The sequence below is a fragment of the Macrosteles quadrilineatus genome, unplaced genomic scaffold, assembly GCF_028750875.1.
Source record: "Macrosteles quadrilineatus isolate MER2022 unplaced genomic scaffold, UCM_ALF_1.0 Scaffold_3__2_contigs__length_128488019, whole genome shotgun sequence".
Lineage (NCBI taxonomy): Eukaryota > Metazoa > Arthropoda > Insecta > Hemiptera > Cicadellidae > Macrosteles > Macrosteles quadrilineatus.
The window spans coordinates 96,822,252-96,843,123 of record NW_026542596.1 but is presented as its reverse complement, the minus strand read 5'-3'; the positions used below and the strand labels follow the sequence as shown (position 1 = coordinate 96,843,123).

The window sequence follows — 20,872 nt, the reverse complement described above, 5'->3', positions numbered from 1 at the left end:
GTGAGGTGGGTGTCCATAAGAAGCCATATTATTGCTATAACTATTATTATACTTGGCTTAAAATACCTACTTTGTATGTTCGCCATTTCAAAGAAAATTATTAAAGTATTAAAAGTATTCAAGTATGACAAAAATACTCACTGCTATACCAACCTAGTTATAAGAAGCCATGTTATTGCTATGGTAAGAAAACTTACTGCTATACCAACCTAACAAAATCAGCGACTCGCTTTTGACAGACTTCTGCCATGGCAGTGCTACCTCCAGTTATAATTTTAGCTCAGTGGTTTTATCTATGAACGAACTGAACCAAACTGAACCAACGAAGCGAAGCACACGGCACAAAGAAAAAAAAAGAAAGCGGGTATCTGAACTGAGAAATATTGCTCAGAATTAATAATAAATTGTTGTCAGAAATTAATTAACACTATTCCTTCACTCTGCTCTTGTGTCTACAAACATGATTGTAATTCTTGTAAAATTGTGAATTAATAAAAATAAACTTGATGGCGTTCGCAGACGCGTCCACAACATAACATTGAATGGAAACCCATCAACGAATAAGCCGTTGTCCTTCACCATAAAGCTTCAAAATCATTTTACCTACAATTTCATATAGGGAAAATTTTGAGGCCGGGTATTTTTTAGGAAGATTACAAAATTGTTTCTTAGTGAAGAGAAACAATTTTTCAATAACACAGGCATGTTATTATGGATTTTTTGGGACCTGAATTCACATTTTAAGCTTAAAACCTCTGGGATGGTATAATATTTATTTAATTTCAATGCCAGTTGCGTCATGGTCATTCCCCAATACTATTAATCAATGGTTTTACAGTTAAAAGACTGGATAGTTCGTGAAATGGCAACCCTGCTGACCAACCCGGCGGGAATTCGTAAACATCTTTTTTTAAATAATAACAATAACAAAAACAAACCGAGCGAGACAACTCACTGGTTGGCAGGACGGGATCGTGTTCGTAAATACAGTTTGCTTTGGTTATTTTACATTATAATTTTATTCCAGACCTTGATTATTCTTTTTTACAGTTTTCCGTCTGTTTACCTTATTCAGACTTAAGCCTAAATAAATTTTACAATTTGTTAAAACCATTAAGTTATTAAACCAGTTCTTCATGAAGATGACCTAGGCCTAGTATGAGAAATAAATACTCAACTATTTTAACTCAAACACATTTTCTCAGGGAAACATTATTTTAGTAACATAAAGACCTTTATATTTCCTATGCTTCATTGTATTACTTTTATGTACCACTGATAAGCCTAGCTGTTGCACAAAAATGTCTTCAAGGCCTGTAATCAAGAAATTGGATGAAACGGTTGTCAATAGAATTGCAGCTGGAGAAGTAATACAAAGACCTGCCAACGCAGTTAAAGAATTACTTGAAAACAGGTTTGTATAATTGTATCATTTGGTTCAAACTAACTACAACCTAACCCTACTCCATTTTTGCCTTGTCATGTCACATTATTCAATACGTGAAAAAAATCAAACGAGTGCCCATCACAGATTTGTGCTTAGCCTATTGTTTAGTTTTCCTTGCTGAATACAAAGTTAAGTTATGGTAAGAACTAATAGCCTAAAATCAGTAGCTGTGTAATGACTTTCTCAGTAAACTTATCTGTGGTTTGAACCTATCATTTTAAGGGGCGGTTCACGAGCTCGGGACTATCGTAGTCCGAGCCCAGAATCCGGAAATAACCGGTATTTGGGCCGCGACTTAAAAAATCGGGTTCACAAGCTCGAGACTATATAAGCCGCGGACCAAACTGATAGGCGGCACACAATTAGTGCAGGGATAAAACCCGGTTTTAAAAGTTGGGTTCACGAGTCCAATTACAGATAGTCCTGGCTCTGATCATTAGTCCCGGTGGGTTCACGAGTCAAGTCCAAGCCCAAATGAGATGGTTCGGGCCCAAAAGAACAATGGTGTTTGGTGTCCAACTCGACCTGGTAGGAGGCAGGTTTAACGTGACATGATGCCGGTTTTATCTAATTAGCTCCTTTATTTTTATTATTTGTTAAAAACTAATGTTTAAATATGGTTCTTCATTAAATTCCGAACAGTTTCATTACCCACAACACCATATTTAAAAAATATGTAAAAATGGTAAAAAGGCTCATAAAACATGAAAAAAAACATCAAACAACTTAAAACGACAGATAAATTATGCACGTAACAAAGTAGTATCATAACAAAGATATTTTACTGGTAAACCCCATGTTATTACAATTTTAACGACAAAATTATGCGTAGAATATAAATATAACTAATCAGCCACAGTTCCAACATAATTATCAGAAATAGTTTTTTTGCCGTGGGAAACATCAAGCAAACCATCAGTCGTTGGGTACGGTTCGCGGTGATATCACTGTCTTGTGTTGTACTCACTGGTCGCCGTGTGTATTGAATATAACTATGAAATATCTATACTGTATTATGTTAACAATTATGTACAATCACTCCACCTCCTCGCATAAGACCAGCTCGTTATCATGACTAAAACCCTTTTATGACTTGATGAATTTAAAAATAGATTAAAATGTTCCAAAGATACCGTCAATGAGTCATTTGAGGCGTTCACTCCAAGGCACGGATTTCCCGACAGCAAAATCCATTACAGTATTCTAAATTGAAAAAAAAGTCAGTTGCACTAATATTTTTGGCTAATGGCACTTTTCATCGAGAAACTGGTGATTTATTGGATGTTAGTAAAGTTTGGATGGTAGCTATTTGTTTGGTAATGAAAGCAGAACAAATCAAATTTCCAGTTCGAAACTATGCCCAAATAAAAAAAACTATGTTTTCCTACTAGTAAATATAATATAATACTAGTAAATCCTTCCTACCTAGTAGGCCTAAATATAAACGCATTGTAATGAAACTGATTTTAAAAATCGCAACACCACAAAATGTCAATTAAAAACCATAGCTGTTAACATAAATAATATTACGAGCTAATTGCAGAATATTATTTTCAACATTTTACAGTTAGATTATTATAGAGTGGAAGAATAACGGAAAGAATATTCTTCGTTTACAGCCACGATTAAATCCAGCACACACATACGATTTGTATATCTAATAATCAGTACCTCTAAATACATTTTAGTTTCAATAATTGTACCATTTAAATAAGTTTAGTTAAAATTATCCTATCCAAAAATCACCATCCTTAATTATCGGGCATTTATGCAAAATAGGCATTCATCCGGTTATAAATAGGCCTACCCGGTTATTTTATGTCATGCATCTTAATTGAATTATAATAATGCACACAGAAAAATATATTTCACTAAAGACTTCCATTTTCTGATTTCATACAAACGTGGATTGTTGTGTTTATAAATCAATTTAGATACACTTAGATAAATTATCATAGGCGAGCATTGGGACAATAAAATACGGGAAAAATAATCGTTTTGGACGTTTTGGTTCAGCCTTTTTCACGATCATCCTATTATAAAAATAGGCCTACCCGGTTATTTTATGTCATGCATCTTAATTGAATTATAATAATGCACACAGAAAAATATATTTCACTAAAGACTTCCATTTTCTGATTTCATACAAACGTGGATTGTTGTGTTTATAAATCAATTTAGATACACTTAGATAGATTATCATAGGCGAGCATTGGGACAATGAAATACGGGAAAAATAATCGTTTTGGACGTTTTGGTTCAGCCTTTTTCACGATCATCCTAGTAGTATTGTATGGAAGTGTGTATGTCAGCAGCAGTGACTTCACATGTGTTTCCAGACTGTTGTTACTGGTTGTTACCAACGTCTCAACAAAAATTCCCTGCGAATCCCTGTCATTAGGCTCCGCTACGGATTTGGTCTCGACCTACAATGGGCCCGGCTTTCACATCATTAGGCTCTGACTCGTGAACCCATTTTTTGGTCGTCGCTTATATAGTCCGGGACCAGCGTCTGGTCGCGGACTATGAAGTCCCGAACTCGTGAACCGCCCCTAAGTATCTTACTTAGTGGCATTTTAAGTTTAGGAATCATAATCACATTTATAGGAAATTGGTCAAAACACATCAAATTTTTGAGGATATAGGGAAACCTCTTATACCAAAGCTAAGGTTGTCGATCTTACATTTTTCAAATTCCAAGTAGGTACTAGCCTTGTTATTGGTATTGCATCTCCTTATACAGCATGCTGCGGAGGTTGTGTTAGGTTGGGTTATCATAAATTAAAAGTATGACTTAAGTATCTGGTAACGTTCGATTCATGACGGAAAAAGGAAAGTCCTACAAACATATTTATGATAACACAACCAAACTTAACCGCCGCAGCGCGCTGTAAAATAAGGGGTCGATGTCTACTTGCACCGGCGTCTAGTTGTACCTGCTGCATTTTGGTGACAGGCGTCTCTAGTTGTACCTCGTCCAAAGCTGTAGGTACAACTTGACGATGGTGCGGACGTCTAGTTGTACCTACGTCTAAACATAGTTGTCTCTACGTCTAAGTTAGTTGTACCTCTTAAAAATCTGCAGGTACAACTAGTCGAGTACGCCACCGTCTACTTGTACCTCATACGTCTGCGTCTATATGTGCCGACGACTAGTTGTACCTACGACTACTTGTACCTACGACTACTTGTTCCTACGACTAATTGTACCTACGCCTACTTGTACCTACGTCTAGTTGTATCTACGGCTAGTTGTATCTCCCCTTCAACTTGTCACCAGTTTAAGGGATTTATTTCATTTCTTTAAAAATCTTACAATCTTACAAAAATTTTTTATAAACAACTTGCTACAAAAGCCAGGAAAATTTGGCTTGTTTGCAGCTCATTGAGAAAACCCTGTTCTTGATAACAATGTACTGTGCCCCTTGGTCAGTCCTTATCCATATTACACTTTGGTTTTCCTTATTTCTTGTCAAGATCTGCTATCATTGTTTTTTCCACATTTAAACTCTACCTTTCTCTAGAAAACTAATATTAACTAGCTTTATCAACAACTTAAAACAATTATCTTAAATAAATAAATTCAGAGTTTACAAAAACAAGTAATTGAGTATAATGAAGTGTTTTTGTATGGTATTAGTCACGGAGAATATTACAACAAGTTCAAATAAAAAATGTATATGTTATTCTTATGGATATTACATAAACTGGCGTAGTTTGGTTGTTGATGCATATACTTTGACAAATAAGTTTAAGTTATTTCACACTTATACTCCGTTCAAACAGCCGTGGCACCTGAGGGATTAGAAGGCCCCAAGGGTTTCTATGGGTTCTCCTAATCCGTCAGGTGCCACGGCTGTTTAAGCGGAGTATAACTACTAACTTTTCTCAAAAACACATCTTAATTACCTTCTACGCAAATGTAATGAAAGCTCACTATTGAAATACCATTGAAAAAATAACCCAGGTATGACTTTTTTGCGCGCGCTTATTAGTCCTAGTAAAACTAATCTTGGTTCAGTTGCAGACTACATAGCCAGTGTACACATACGGTACCTAGCTCAGTATCAAATTTAGTTTATAGCCTATAGTTTAACTAGCTTCTCTAGTTTGTTTGAAATGGACAAAATTCCAATCACATGTATTATTTACAGTGTGCGTTAAATAGAGAAGTCTGTACATTGCATATTGTTGGTCGAGTTTTCAACCACTGGACCTCAACTTCATTGTACACTTCATTGTTCATTGTTCACTGGAAAATCCATTGTAAACTATAAGAAATGCACACTAATCAATGCAAATACTTTAAGGTTATGTGAAAAAATATTTAAAGGAATCAGCAAAAATAGTCATACATAATTGCTAGGCAGTGGTCTATTGCAATTTTATTTTTATTTTATTTTTATTTATTTTTATTTATTGCATACACGGCAAACGCCATTTTACAGGAGAGTTGAGTTGAGATTGATAGTTAGTGCGATCAATAATTAAATATTTTAACAAGTATGAAATATGAAATTCATTAAGGATATAGGCCTACTGCTTGTATATTTAATAATATATACATAAATGTTTTAATTAAATAAGCGATTTTCGGTACTTGGGCTGTAAAATTTTAATTACAACTATAGCTGCCATTTCGACCCTGGACAGCAATGCGTAGCTTTCAGCCTCCAATTAACGTCTGTAAAACTACTAAAACATCGTAGTGCGGTGAAAAATATTTGCCAATCATACTCAATTGACTCGGAACACTGCAGTTTCTGATTTAATGAAGGGTATTATTAAAAAGTACTCAAGCAGTAATCAATTAAACGGAGTAACGAATTGAAGGATAGATACAACTAGACTATAAGGACGCAAAATACGCGTAGGTACAACTAGTCAAAGTCAAAGTCAAAACATTCTTTATTCATTATAGTTTCACATTACATGAACTTGAATAGAGTCATAAGCTAAATTCAAAATTGCTTTCTGCTAATTAAATACATAAAAAGAGTACTAAAATTACTTTACTTTAACTTTTAACAAAACCATGACTTTAAGGATAACAGTGTTTGGAATTCAAATTAAGTTAGGCCTAACTGTTTTTTACTTATACTAAAGAATTCTGTTACTGAGTAGCAGGGAGTTCTTAAAAAATATTCCTTTAAGAGCTGCTTGAATTTATTAAATTTTGTTTCTTTTCGGATGTGAGCTGGTATAGAAGTAGTAGGTACAACTAAACGTAGGGACCACTAGTCGTAGGGACAACAAGCTAGGTGATACTACTTGTCGGTGGGATACACGTCAAGTTGTACACGTCTACTTGCACCTACGTCTAGTTGTACCTCCTAAAAATCTGCAGGTAGCCTACATCTAGTCGGGTGTGCCACCGTCTACTTTTACCTACGTCTAGTTGTACTACGACTAGTTGTCCCTAGGCCTCGAGGTACAAGTAGACTAGACGGCGGGACGAGATGCGGTCCCAAAATAAGTGGCCTCTGTATATTACCACAGTAAGTTAAAATACCGTAGGCTACCTGTATCTCTCTGAATTTAAATTTTAGGCTAATTACATAAGTTAAATGAGTGAATCAAATCCAACAAACTAAGTTAGCTTTAGCTAACCAAGTTAATCCTAGTTTATTGATGTGATAAACAGGAGTAAAGCTTAATAAGTAAACTTAAGTATAAGTATTTTTCTGGCAGTGAACTTGCTGTTGTTTATTTTAAAGTTTGTGTTGTCACCTTTCAGCTTGGATGCAAAATCAACCAATATTCAAATTACTCTCAAAGGGGGTGGGCTGAAATTACTGCAGGTACGTTTGAACTTAATATAGTAATTATTTCTACATGTATAAAACCATGCATGTTCCACCGTATAACCTGACTATGGATCAGCATTTTGATATAGGCTCTAGCCTGATTGCATCACATACCCTAGGCCTACTCTCTCAATTTACACAAAAGTAAATTTTATTATCGTTCCCTCCCTCAGATTCAAGACAATGGATGCGGGATCAGAAAGGAAGACATGGAGATTGTTTGTGAACGTTTCACCACCAGTAAACTGGTCCAGTTTGAAGACCTTAACTCCATCGCAACATTTGGTTTCCGAGGAGAAGCATTGGCCAGTGTCAGTCATGTTGCTCATCTTACCATCATCACAAAGACTGAAGACCAGCCTTGTGCTTACAAGTATGATAGCTTGCAAAATACTTAAATATATATATTTTTTAGGGTACCTATTTATCAATTATCAATCATTAAGATGGGGACGCCACTTAGGTGCGTATTTTAACCCAAATATGAGTGAAGGATGAGTGTAGAATGGTGTGTGATGATCTGTGTAGCTTTGTTACTGACTAAGATCAGCTGTTTCATTAGCCAGGATCATTTATTTAAAGCCCAATGATCAGGAACAGCTGGGTCCAGTTTCGAACCATCAAAAAGCTACGGACTTTTCTCAGGATCCTACTCCTATTAGGAAACATAGGTTACTCTTATACAAATAAATGTTGAACGTTGGACCATAATCTTTTTATTGTTTGTTCATAAATTTGGGTAAAATATTGTTCAATCTTTCTTTAGCATACTAGGCTCAAAATCAGTCAATAATAAATTGAACAAAAAACTTTTTGTAAAAAACCGTATTAGGCCTATTTTAAAACTTTTAAGTTATTTTATGATTGCACGGTTCCTTCTTGAAGAATGATGGAGCCCGCTGTACATATTGTCACTTTTGTGGAATCATCAAGATCAAAGTTGTTGTTAAAATTCTAACACTAACACTATGCCTATACTATTTATTTAGGCCTTCCATGGTTTTAAGACGGAAACAAGGGAAGGGGATAAAAGACAACACAAGCATAAGAGTTCGATAGAAAGATTCAACGGTCTTGACAATAAGACATCACGCACTCACACTTTCGCACTCAGTTTTGGCTCACATCATTCATTGGCCACTTTCATGATTGATTTTTCCATAGCAATGATAGTAATTAGTGTATAAATAAAAACATTGCTCCTTATGATACCACACAAGTGACAATATGTACATTGAGTTCCCCTAATTATCCAAGAACCTGGCAACCATAAGGTAAGCCTTTATAAGATAATTTGTTATTGAAACTGAGAACCCTAAACTTAAAATCAATAATGTTATCAAAAGTTATGAGAACTAATTGAAGTATTATATTATTATTAGCCCATAATAATATATTTAGGATATTTAGAGTACAAAAATGTTCTTTAATCCATATGGTAGGCCTACGGTTTAAAATACAGTAAGGACCAAATAAGGATATGTAGAGCTTATCTAGTTGTATTTGATTTTTTCAGAGCTTCATATGAAGATGGAAAGCTAAAAGGAGCTGTGAAAGCCTGTGCTGGAAACCAAGGCACTCAAATAACAGTAGAAGACTTGTTTTTCAACGTTTCAACTCGACGGAAAGCTTTAAAAAGCCCTTCTGAAGAGCATGCTAGAGTTTTGGATGTGGTAAGTCACTGATAATTTATTTGACCAATAAATGCTAGTTATAGCATAGCTTAAACTACTCATTAGCGCAAAATTCATTTGGATTAATATAGAGTTTTATATAGAGTATTTATCATTAATACCTAAGTTTTACCTTATTCTGAAATGGCAACCATGTGAATGTAGGTATTTTAAGAAAAGTATGAATGGAGATGAGTGTAGGATGAGTGGCGCGATCTTATTGTCTTGTTAGTGACTAAGGCTGACATGTTCTTTAGACTTAAAGTTGATTGGGACAAGCGGTAAGAGAAAATAAACTTGATGATGTCGGAGGGATACATTAATAGAGAGTTGTATCTCTTACCCTCAAACAAGCCTGCTTTTTTACCCACCAGCTAGTATTCTGGACACTTACTCTTTATAATTAGGCCCTTAAACAAGGCACTGATATTAAATGTACTTCCATATGAACATATTTCAACAATTTCCTCCCTTAGGTAAGCCGTTATGCAGTGCACAATCCAAAAGTGGGATTCACCCTTAAAAAGCAGGGAGAAGGGTTGGTTGACTTAAGAACGGAACCAGACTCTACCCACAAGGACAACATTCGGATCATCTATGGAAACAATATCACAAGGTAATTTTGTCATTCAAGTAGTCTAATATTAGGAATTCATACAAACCTTAATTTGTTTTTATGGTTCCTAACAGTTTTAAATGTCTGCCAGGATTAGTCTGAAACTCCTCTAAACACATCTAAATCACAGGCTGCCTATGTTTTCCCCATTTCAATTGCCATTAGTTATCCTTTTACCTCAGTAAGAAAATTACAAAGCAACATCTTGTTCAAGCTTGTGTGGAAGGTTGTTATTCTAACTCCCAATAACAAGTCAGGCATCAAGCAGCTGTTTTGGTCTTGAAAATACTTCCTTAGAAATGAATTGGACGTGGTGCATGAATAAGACCTTGTTATACTCCCTCTGTTTATAAGTGATTCTTTCCTTACATTATATAAAATCAGATCCACTTAACCTATTTATTGCACTTAACCAGAAGTCAAAATTAGTGATTATTATTATAGTTCCGCTAATCACTCCCAATCAAATTTTGAGCCCAGGATATGATCAGGATTGGTAATGTTTACTGCCACTGCTACAGCAATCTGTTAGCTTATAGTCCCGCAAGATGATTCTCTAGTCTATCTTTCATGGTTGTTATTATTTGCCTGTTGTTCTGTTTTAGAGAGCTTCTAGAGATCAATACAGAAGACGAAGGTCTCCAACTGAAAGTCAGTGGATACATTTCCAATGTTAATTTCTCAACAAAGAAACCAATATTTCTACTCTTTATCAACAACAGACTAGTAGACTCATCAGGTAATTAAATGTTTAGTTGGTTGATTTATTGGAATGTTTTCAACTCAAGAAGTGGTGGGTTTTTAGGAACGTTGGGTTTGTTAAGAACGTTGGGTTTGTTACAAGCTACCATTTTCATTAAAGTTGCAATTCTAAAGCCTTTAAAGAGGCCAATGCACCTGACGGCCGACTTAAATATTAGTCATTTTTAGAAAAGGTAAAGTTGACAACAGCCATCAGCCATGACAGCAGCCATCTTGTAATTTATAAACTCTCTCTACACTTGACAAAGTCCCTTAGGGGACGCAATATTGTGTGCAAAATGTTTTTCTACTTGTTCTATGGCCTACCCACACTTTCTAGGTAAGCTAGCTGCTATTCTCCGTTTTCTACAATTTAGAAAAGGTAAAGTTCAATGTTGAGTTAATTTTACGTTATCTACCTGTAAAATTCAAATATAAACAAAGAAATTTTTAATAAATGAGAAATTTAAAAGTGTAGGCCTATTTCTGCAATATAAAAATAAATTTTGATAATTTCCCCAATTTGTTAAATTAAATATCACAATTCACAACCAATACAATGGCATGATACAGTACCTGGTTTTGGAATTGGAACCAACAAATTCAGTTCCACGTCCATCCCATTCAACAAATTAAATAAATTTCCCATTTGAGTTTTTTTCTTTTGAAACAGAGATTGTTTTTATAAAATGTTAGTTGAATAATTTTTGTTGAGTTATTGTCTGAGATTGTATTATTGTTTCTAGCAATCCGCAAATCGTTGGATTCGGTTTACGGACTTTACTTACCCAAAGGCTCACACCCTTTCATTTACTTAAGTTTATTTATGAATCCTCGAAACTTAGACGTGAATGTTCATCCGACAAAGCATGAAGTTAATTTTCTGCATGAGGAAGCAGTTATTGAAAGAATCAAAAAAGAAGTGGAGAAAATGCTCTTGGGTGCTAACACATCTCGGACATTCTTTACTCAGGTATTGAACAAAGTAAACAAAAATTAACCATAAATGTAATTATTATAAGTGAACATTTGTTTGATAAGATGATGTAGAACTATATTCAAGGTTACTATTTGATTTCCACATTTGATTTTGTCACACTACTGGAATTTATGCTGAATTAACATATTAAAGTTGTATTGTCTTAGAATGTATCAATAACCCAGTTTAATTAACCCACCAATAGTGTGCTGCTGTTAGATATATTTTTTTTCTTTCCTATAAGTATGTATTTTACAAATTTAACCTAGATTGGCTTTTCGGTCAAAATTCAAAATTATCTGTTGGAAACAGATTACTTTTAAAAAAAACTAGCTGTAACCCGCGGACTTTGCCCCGTTTAACTTCTTAATTTTCAAGATGATCTCGTTCGCATGGCTCAATCACGTCCTGGTTGAAGTTCGTTCACTACGCTCACTCACCTTTAGGTTGGAGCTTGTTCGCTACGCTCACTCACCTTTAGGCTGGAGCTCGTTCGCTGCGCTCACATGCCTTCAGGTTAGCTCGTTCGCTACGCTCACTTGCCTTCGGGTTAGCTCGTTCACTACGCTAACTCGCCTCCAGGTTGAAGTTCGTTCGCTACGCTCACTCACCTTTTGGTTGCAAATTAGCTGTTGTCATAAATGTAAAAGAAATAATAGTGCTGCACCCTGTTGGTAATCCTTGTAACTTTAATGCTATTGAACATCATAGAACAGAACCAACTTGTTTAATTGAAACAGCTGTTAAGATTCATTAATTCCATTTCTCATAAGGTTAACATGGGAAACTCCAGAGCCACTGGGGCGGAGCCGATTGGACGGATCACGAAATTGATGGTGTATAAAACAATTCCATGAAATTCTACACGTATGTACCAAGTTTCATGGCAATCGGTTCAGCGGTGTCTGAGTTTATCACTGCCAAATATATATACAGGGTGACAAAAAAGTCTGGAAACGGTTTAATATCTTTTTAACTAAATTCGTTAGAAAATTCAAACATTTTACATCAACTTATATGTATGAAAACTACTATTTGCAATCATTGCCATTATTTGATCTTCACCAGGGGACGGCCCACGAGGAGTAGGTACATAATCTTTAATGTAAGCATAGGTTGATATGCACATCATTTTAAAGGTTTGGTCAAGTGGAGTTCATTGCCGGAAACCGCGTCCAAAAAGGTTCATCCGTTACAAAATGGCAGCTGTCCAAAGTTCTTGTGAAATATACCTGCACAGGCCTTAGTTTGGGCAAATACTCGTATTAAACATTAGTTTGAGAGCTTAAACTGTATTTTAAAGTCAACTAGCTCATAGAATAATAGTATTCAATCTTCAAAACAAATTTAACCGGGTTTCAGATTTCCCTGCTAATGTTGACTATGAGTATTTACCAATACTAAGGCCTCTGCAGGTATATTCCGCAACAACTTTGAACTGCCGCCATTTTGTAACGGATGAACCTTTTTGGACGCGGTTTCCGGCAATGAACTCCACTTGACCAAACCTTTAAAATGATGTGCATATCAACCTATGCTTACATTAAAGATTATGTACCTACTCCTCGTGGGCCGTCCCATGGTGAAGGTCAAATAATGGCAATGATTGCAAAAAGTAGTTTTCATACATATAAGTTGATGTAAAAGGTTTGAATTTTCTAACGAATTTAGTTAAAAAGATATTAAACCGTTTCCAGACTTTTTTGTCACCCTGTATATACAAACATCCTCTTTTATACTTATAGATTTTATTGAAACATTGAAACCTATTAGGCCTACGTTTTCCAGCTCTGATGAACCACTTAAAACTTAAACATAGAAATACCGGTAATTCATAGATTTCAATCTTACAAGCACCTTGGCATCAAATAATGTTATTTATCAGGATACAATATTGCCTTTCATTAGGGAATAAATAAAAAAAAAACCATCCGAATTTCATGGAAGTTAACCTTTTTGATAGCACGAAGGTAAATAAGGTTCATAATAATTCATCCAATCGACCTTCCAATTTTTTTTTTTTTTTATCTTTTGTTTTGTTTTGTTAGTACACTATTTGGAGTGTAACTAACTCATGTTAAATCGTCATACAATTTAATTTCATGTTCTAGTCTAAGAACAGATTGTAAATAAATACTTGTTATAAAAAAAGATTACTGAAATGGTAGGCTAACTTACTGTTAACTAAAAGCATACGCCCAAGCCTTCGCTTGTTAAGGTTTTTGGGTCATGGTTTTCTACTACTTGGGACACAGAAGCTTACCCTATAGATGGCCAGGGCTCAAATCTTGCTAAACACCTTCAAGATAGTGCAACCTGTTAAATCTGTAAAAGTTTTTACCAGTGTTCTTAGAGATTACACATGAAAAAACTCAAAAATGTTTACGAGTAAATAATATGTAACAGAAGTAAACCTTCTACTAGGTGATTGAATACAGAGTTAAATCCTTCTTTTTCTTTTAAATAATGACTCTTGTTTAACCCTTAGAATATGTTTTTAGAGTTTTCGACTGTGAGCTATGATTAAAAGAAAATATAATTTAACCTTGGCTGAATGTTTTAATTTATCTGTCGTAGGCTAGATTGCCTGATCTGCCTGAAGTTATAAAGGCTAATGACAAAGCTCCAACTGTCTCGGCCAACAAGCTGGTGAGGACAGACAGTACCGCTCAGAAACTAGACAAATTCTTTCCGAGCCAGAGTGCTAAAACTGTCAAGAGCCCTGACACCCCTACCAGTTCTGCTAACAGGTAGATTTATATCTTTACTTGAATAGTCTTTTAGTCAAATTTATAGCAGTCTATGCATATTTTGCTACATATTGTGACTATTTCCAGGGTCTCTTCCTTATATTCTACAATCTATTTATTTAATTTCTATGGTACAACTCTAGTTTCTCCATCTATTTTCACCGTGCCAGATGTTAGTTCTGTACAGTTAAAACTACAATTAAGAGTCCCTATGAGTTAAATATGATACAGCATGCTTGCACTTAAAAATTGTTTCAAATTCATCTCTCCTTTAGACCTTATCCAGAAAACATAATAGAAAATAAATGATTTAAAAAAATGTTTATTCAGATAGTGTGTGGCTGGTCTTTTTATAAAGGTAATTTCGATGATTCGGATAGTTTTATAATGAGGCCCACACTGGTCCAGTCACAACAAATTTGGATTATTGACGTTCTACTGTAGTGTCACAAACATCTTATGAAGATATCTTTTGGCTTTATACGGTACGTTGTGTACATCGGTGAACAAAGAATTGACTGTAGACTAGAACTGTTCCTTACATATAACTATCATATAATCTAACATTACAGGAGAGACATTCAGTTGACCAGTGTGTTGAGTCTGAGGAGGGAGGTGGAGGAAGGAGTACATATGGGTCTGAGGGAGATCATGTCCAACCACACGTTTGTTATGCAGATACTATCATAATCTAACATTACAGGAGAGACATTCAGTTGACCATTGTGTTGAGTCTGAGGAGGGAGGTGGAGGAAGGAGTACACATGGGTCTGAGGGAGATCATGTCCAACCACACGTTTGTTATGCAGATACTATCATAATCTAACATTACAGGAGAGACATTCAGTTGACCAGTGTGTTGATTCTGAGGAGGGTGGTGGTGGATGGAGTACACATGGGTCTGAGGGAGATCATGTCCAACCACACGTTTGTTATGCAGATACTATCATAATCTAACATTACAGGAGAGACATTCAGTTGACCAGTGTGTTGAGTCTGAGGAGGGAGGTGGAGGATGGAGTACACATTGGTCTGAGGGAGATCATGTCCAACCACACGTTTGTTATGCAGATACTATCATAATCTAACATTACAGGAGAGACATTCAGTTGACCAGTGTGTTGATTCTGAGGAGGGTGGTGGTGGATGGAGTACACATGGGTCTGAGGGAGATCATGTCCAACCACACGTTTGTTATGCAGATACTATCATAATCTAACATTACAGGAGAGACATTCAGTTGACCAGTGTGTTGAGTCTGAGGAGGGAGGTGGAGGATGGAGTACACATTGGTCTGAGGGAGATCATGTCCAACCACACGTTTGTTATGCAGATACTATCATAATCTAACATTACAGGAGAGACATTCAGTTGACCAGTGTGTTGATTCTGAGGAGGGTGGTGGTGGATGGAGTACACATGGGTCTGAGGGAGATCATGTCCAACCACACGTTTGTTATGCAGATACTATCATAATCTAACATTACAGGAGAGACATTCAGTTGACCAGTGTGTTGATTCTGAGGAGGGTGGTGGTGGATGGAGTACACATGGGTCTGAGGGAGATCATGTCCAACCACACGTTTGTTATGCAGATACTATCATATAATCTAACATTGCAGGAGAGACATTCAGTTGACCAGTGTGTTGAGTCTGAGGAGGGTGGTGGAGGAAGGAGTACACATGGGTCTGAGGGAGATCATGTCCAACCACACGTTTGTTATGCAGATACTATCATATAATCTAACATTGCAGGAGAGACATTCAGTTGACCAGTGTGTTGAGTCTGAGGAGGGAGGTGGAGGAAGGAGTACACATGGGTCTGAGGGAGATCATGTCCAACCACACGTTTGTTATGCAGATACTATCATATAATCTAACATTGCAGGAGAGACATTCAGTTGACCAGTGTGTTGAGTCTGAGGAGGGTGGTGGAGGAAGGAGTACACATGGGTCTGAGGGAGATCATGTCCAACCACACGTTTGTTATGCAGATACTATCATAATCTAACATTGCAGGAGAGACATTCAGTTGACCAGTGTGTTGAGTCTGAGGAGGGTGGTGGAGGAAGGAGTACACATGGGTCTGAGGGAGATCATGTCCAACCACACGTTTGTTATGCAGATACTATCATAATCTAACATTGCAGGAGAGACATTCAGTTGACCAGTGTGTTGAGTCTGAGGAGGGTGGTGGAGGAAGGAGTACACATGGGTCTGAGGGAGATCATGTCCAACCACACGTTTGTTATACAGATACTATCATATAATCTAACATTGCAGGAGAGACATTCAGTTGACCAGTGTGTTGAGTCTGAGGAGGGAGGTGGAGGAAGGAGTACACATGGGTTTGAGGGAGATCATGTCCAACCACACGTTTGTGGGCTGTGTAGACCGTGAGAGAGCGCTGTTACAGCACGAGACCAGTCTGTACATGAGCAACACCAGATCTCTTGCGTAAGTATTATTATGTGCAACAAGTATTTTTCTCTGCCACGTTTAATATTGAACATTTTTCTGTAGACATAATTTCATCTGATGTCCCATTATAAGCTGAGTTGTTTTGTTCTATAAGCTAAATTATTTTTTAATGTTCTTTTCATTATCTATATATACATTAAACAGTAAGGAGTTTCATTATAATATCCCTTTTCTGGTTGTCCTACTTAACAAATGTTTACGATTTAGGTGTCATTTTAAAGCTTCTTCATTCTTCATTATTTATAGCTTTGCCCCCCTTGCGTTTGATTTATTTTAAAAGTTTACTTTTAACGATTTAGTGATACTGACTGAATATTTACGTTCTACCAAAATTTTTCCCAATCACAGACGTATATTTATACTTAAGATAAATCATTTTTCATTTTGTATCTAACTTTAGATTTGTTTCAGGGAAGAGATGTTTTACCAAATTATGCTTTACGAATTTGCTAATTTTGGCGTGATTAAATTCAAGGTAACTTTTATAGTTAATATTAGGCCTACTCTAGTTTGTGATAAAAAGTTTGTGACTAAACTGTAGTAAAAATAAAACTCTTTATATCATTCATTGTTATCAAGAAAAAGATCAACTTTGTTACTTGTGCAGCTAATTAACACTTTGAGTTGGCATGCATTCACACAGGCACTCACCAATGGCGGCAAGGCCCGGCGCGGCACCGAAACAGCGAACGCAACTGGCATTCAAATATTTCAATCTGACAAATAACAAAAGAGCAGCGATGATTGTACTGCGTTACCCCGAGAGTAGACGTAGTTCACTGAAACACCAAAAGGTAGCAGCATTGCCGGGATCAGTATCTTTGTAATGTGGCTTGAAACCAGGACCAAAGCATTGTCAGACGGGATTTTATGGGAAGTTTTAGTACCAACCTACACCAAAGTAAAGCTCACATTCTAAGCTACAGGCTAGCAACGATTATAACGTTCTCCGTCAATGGCTGAGCTCATACTGAACTAGTGGGGGTGGCGCGACTACATCAATTTATGTAGGCCGATAGGAGCGCTCGTGGCGCAACTACATCAATAGATGTAGGCCTATAGGAGTGCTCGTGGCGCGACTACATCAATTGATGTAGTCAGCACTCAACGTCTTAAATTACTTGTTATACTAAACATTTTTACGTGGACTGGTGCAATTACCTGCTGTCAAGGGATACTTATGACCTTGAAAGGCGACCGGTTTCGAGGCGAACGTCTTTATCTTCATTTCGTTCATTCGTCCACCTGAAGATGATTCCGTGAGGATCATAACCTGTCGCCTTTCAAGGTCATAAAGATCACTTGACGGTAGGTAATTGCACCAGTACACGTATTGATCAGTGATTCAAAGGCTTAACTAAAAAAAAACATCTTTACCATAAAGACTTTGAACAGTACAGATTATGTACACATCCTATCCTTACGGTTATTCCTGAGTCGAGGTCCAGGTCCCTCTATCTTTTTAATTTCTCATCACCTTACTTATCCAACTTCTTCGTTTTCCAATCGGTCTCCCTGACTTTAACTACCCCCCCCCCCCCCATCTGATCTGTTCTATTCATTCCTAACTCTATCCTTCATATTTCGTATTAGTCTTAAAACTTCTTTAAAATTGTCTTTCCCCAGCTTTTATTCTACTCAATTCTCCTCCCTGTACATTTCATTTAAGCAGTATTACCTCCAAAAGTACTTCATGTACCAAACACTGTTACATGAATAATATGTTCAATGACTTTTCTAAGGACCGAAGTCCCGAGCTCTACCACTAGCACTAGGAAAACTCCCTCCCCAACCCGATATTTGTGTTAGACGACCACTGGATTCAAACCTAAAGGTTAATTTTCACTTTCTTTGGGTTCGATTTGAAAATAAATTTTTAGGTTTGAAACTAGTTGTCTAATGGAGGTTACAGAACCACCTGACAGTAATATAGGTATTTTAAAATCAATGTAGTGAACTACAACGGCTGTTGTAAGTGCATGTTGTAGCATGAGACTACACAGACATTACCCTGTCACAGGAGCCTCTACCTCTGCAGGAGTTGTGTCAGCTGGCCCTAGACAGCCCCCAGGCAGGCTGGGAGCCGAGTCATGGTGACAAGTCTCAGCTGGCCTCGGAGGCCGCCACTTTGCTGTCATCACGCTCTGACATGCTGCAGGACTACTTCTCACTGGACATCAACAGCAATGCTGCACTGTGCGCTATACCCATGCTGTTGGGTAAGTCACAGTCTTTTCACGTCTGTTTCCCCCTTATATTTGGCTTGGTATGGAGTTTGAGGTATATTTGAATAGATATGATTACGCATCACATTAGTGGTACTGGGTCTATCTAACAGGAATAATCATTACTGTAACATTCACATCCTCTTCCGTTCTGCTTATTCTCAGGTTTGGGTGTCAATTAAGCCTCTCCATCTTCTCCAATCTATCATAGTTCTGCCTCCTCCACCATCTGCCGTCTCACTCCTCCCTTCTCCATATACCTGATCTCATCTATCCACAATCTTCTAGGTCTTCATTGCAACTTCAACACTTTTGAGTTGCATGTTATTGACAAAAAATATTGTGAATATCACATTCAATATGTCTACTGACATGTTTGATAATGCCCCAAAATGTTTTTAATTCAGTAATATTAAAACTGAAGAACGGCAATATTTTGTTTCAGTAGTTGGATTATTGCAATTTAAATATTCTTCACTCACCATTTTTTGCCTTTTTTAATTGTGTTGTTGTGTTGATTCCTTCTAGTGAACTATATCCCAGACTTGGGGCAGTTGCCAATGTACGTGTTGAAACTTGCTTGTGATGTCAACTGGAACGATGAACAACTTTGTTTCAAAACATTCTGTAGACAAACGGCAAAATTCTACAGCAAACTACCACAAGCACCCTTGGATGTAAGTGAACTATCCCTTATACGATAAATCCATCAACTACAAGTATTTTGCTAAAAATGTTTAACTATAATTTAAATTTCTAAACAAATATTAAATTATTATTATTTTATTATTGTCACAGTATTATCTTTAGTCAATGGAATAAAAGTGGTCTAGGTAATTGCATTCAATTGTAAATAATTTCACTATATAATTTATTTTTATTTATTATAAAAGTCAACAAACAAATTTTACATTTTTTAAATTGTTCACAAACAAATTATTCAATTAGTATAATCATAAAAACATACTCCCTTAGTTTCTTTCCTTGTGTCTTGAACAGAAATAAATTTGCTACGTTTAACACTGCTTTCAACTTCACTTTAAGGAGTTAAATTTTCATAATATTAGAATCTTTAAAATTCCAGGAGAAGTCTAAGGGTGATGACTGGGCGTGGACTGTAGAACATGTTATATATCCAACACTCAAGTCAAGTTTTCTGCCTCCAAGGAAGTTTGCAGAAGATAAAACCATCATGCAGGTCGCTTCCCTACCAGAACTGTATAAAGTGTTTGAAAGATGTTAAAATATCGGAATCTGATCTCTTAAGTTAATGGCTACAGTAAATGCACTTAAAAAAAATTAAATGTGATGTCCGAAATAAATATCATGTAAAAAATCTATATAAGCAAAAAGGACTTGTTTGCCAGTCTTCAATGAAGTATAGTTTTTCTTAAAAATAGTGTGACAAACTGACAAGCTTGTTTTAATATAATTTTTACAAAAGATTTTACTGGTGTGTTGGATTAAACTCGTAGTTATTAATAAAACAGTGATATAAGAAATTTGTGTTAAAAGATCAAGCTCAAAAAATACTTTTAAGACGTATAGCTCTTATATTGTTAAAATGATTTTTCATGATGAAGAGTGTTATGAGGTTGTAGTTATAATCTTAATTTTTGTTATTATGTACAAATGTATAGTTCGTTGGGTAACATTATTGTACAGTATTTATTTTTTTAATAAATGCTTTAAAAAAGTATGGTAAATAGTTTTTGCCTTATTCCCAATTTTTAAGTTGAGTTAAAATGTCAAGAGTTCAGTTGTTTGTTTACTAGTTAACTGATTTATCTTGTTTACTGTACAGTAGACTCCCTCTTATCCGGACTCCTCGGGACCGAGGCCAGTCCGGATAATGAGTTTTCCGGTTAAACAGATGTCCCCAAAAACATGTTTAAAACGGACCGTTTACTGTAATATTCAACTTAAATTTAGAAAAGCAATGTATTTAGACACGTGATCACTGGTCTCAAATCTTTCCTACGAGAACAGTCGTTTCAGTACCGCCCACTTCCTGCCAATCTAGTCCGGTTAAACCAATGTGCTGATATAAATTGTCCGGTTAAAGAGATGTCATTTCCGCCGAGTGTAGTCCGGTTAAAAGGTGCCCGGAAAGAGGGAGTCTACTGTATAAACATAATTACAAATGGTACTTT

At 36.2% G+C, this 20,872-nt stretch overlaps 1 protein-coding gene across 1 annotated transcript; it reads left to right on the top strand.

Annotated features, from left to right (window-relative positions):
* Positions 1-973: 973 nt before the first annotated feature.
* On the top strand, positions 974-20,052 carry LOC128989389 (DNA mismatch repair protein Mlh1-like). Its single transcript, XM_054411279.1, has 26 exons — positions 974-1,414; positions 7,185-7,248; positions 7,428-7,627; positions 8,771-8,927; positions 9,404-9,543; positions 10,149-10,282; positions 11,031-11,257; positions 13,841-14,013; positions 14,586-14,678; positions 14,717-14,809; positions 14,848-14,940; positions 14,979-15,071; positions 15,110-15,202; positions 15,241-15,333; positions 15,372-15,464; positions 15,503-15,595; positions 15,636-15,728; positions 15,769-15,861; positions 15,902-15,994; positions 16,033-16,125; positions 16,164-16,256; positions 16,297-16,470; positions 16,906-16,969; positions 18,515-18,713; positions 19,248-19,396; positions 19,804-20,052. The coding sequence occupies exons 1-26, from the start codon at positions 1,302-1,304 to the stop codon at positions 19,960-19,962; spliced, it is 3,162 nt and encodes a 1,053-aa protein (XP_054267254.1). The 5' UTR covers positions 974-1,301; the 3' UTR covers positions 19,963-20,052.
* The last annotated feature ends 820 nt before the right edge of the window (positions 20,053-20,872 follow it).

Coding starts and splice junctions, on each gene's coding strand:
- LOC128989389 (XM_054411279.1), top strand. CDS start 1,302: ATGTCTTCAAGGCCTGTAATCAAGAAATTGGATGAAACGGTTGTCAAT. Junction 10,283..11,030: donor CAGACTAGTAGACTCATCAG/GTAATTAAATGT, acceptor TATTGTTTCTAG/CAATCCGCAAATCGTTGGAT. Junction 14,679..14,716: donor GAGATCATGTCCAACCACAC/GTTTGTTATGCA, acceptor CTAACATTACAG/GAGAGACATTCAGTTGACCA.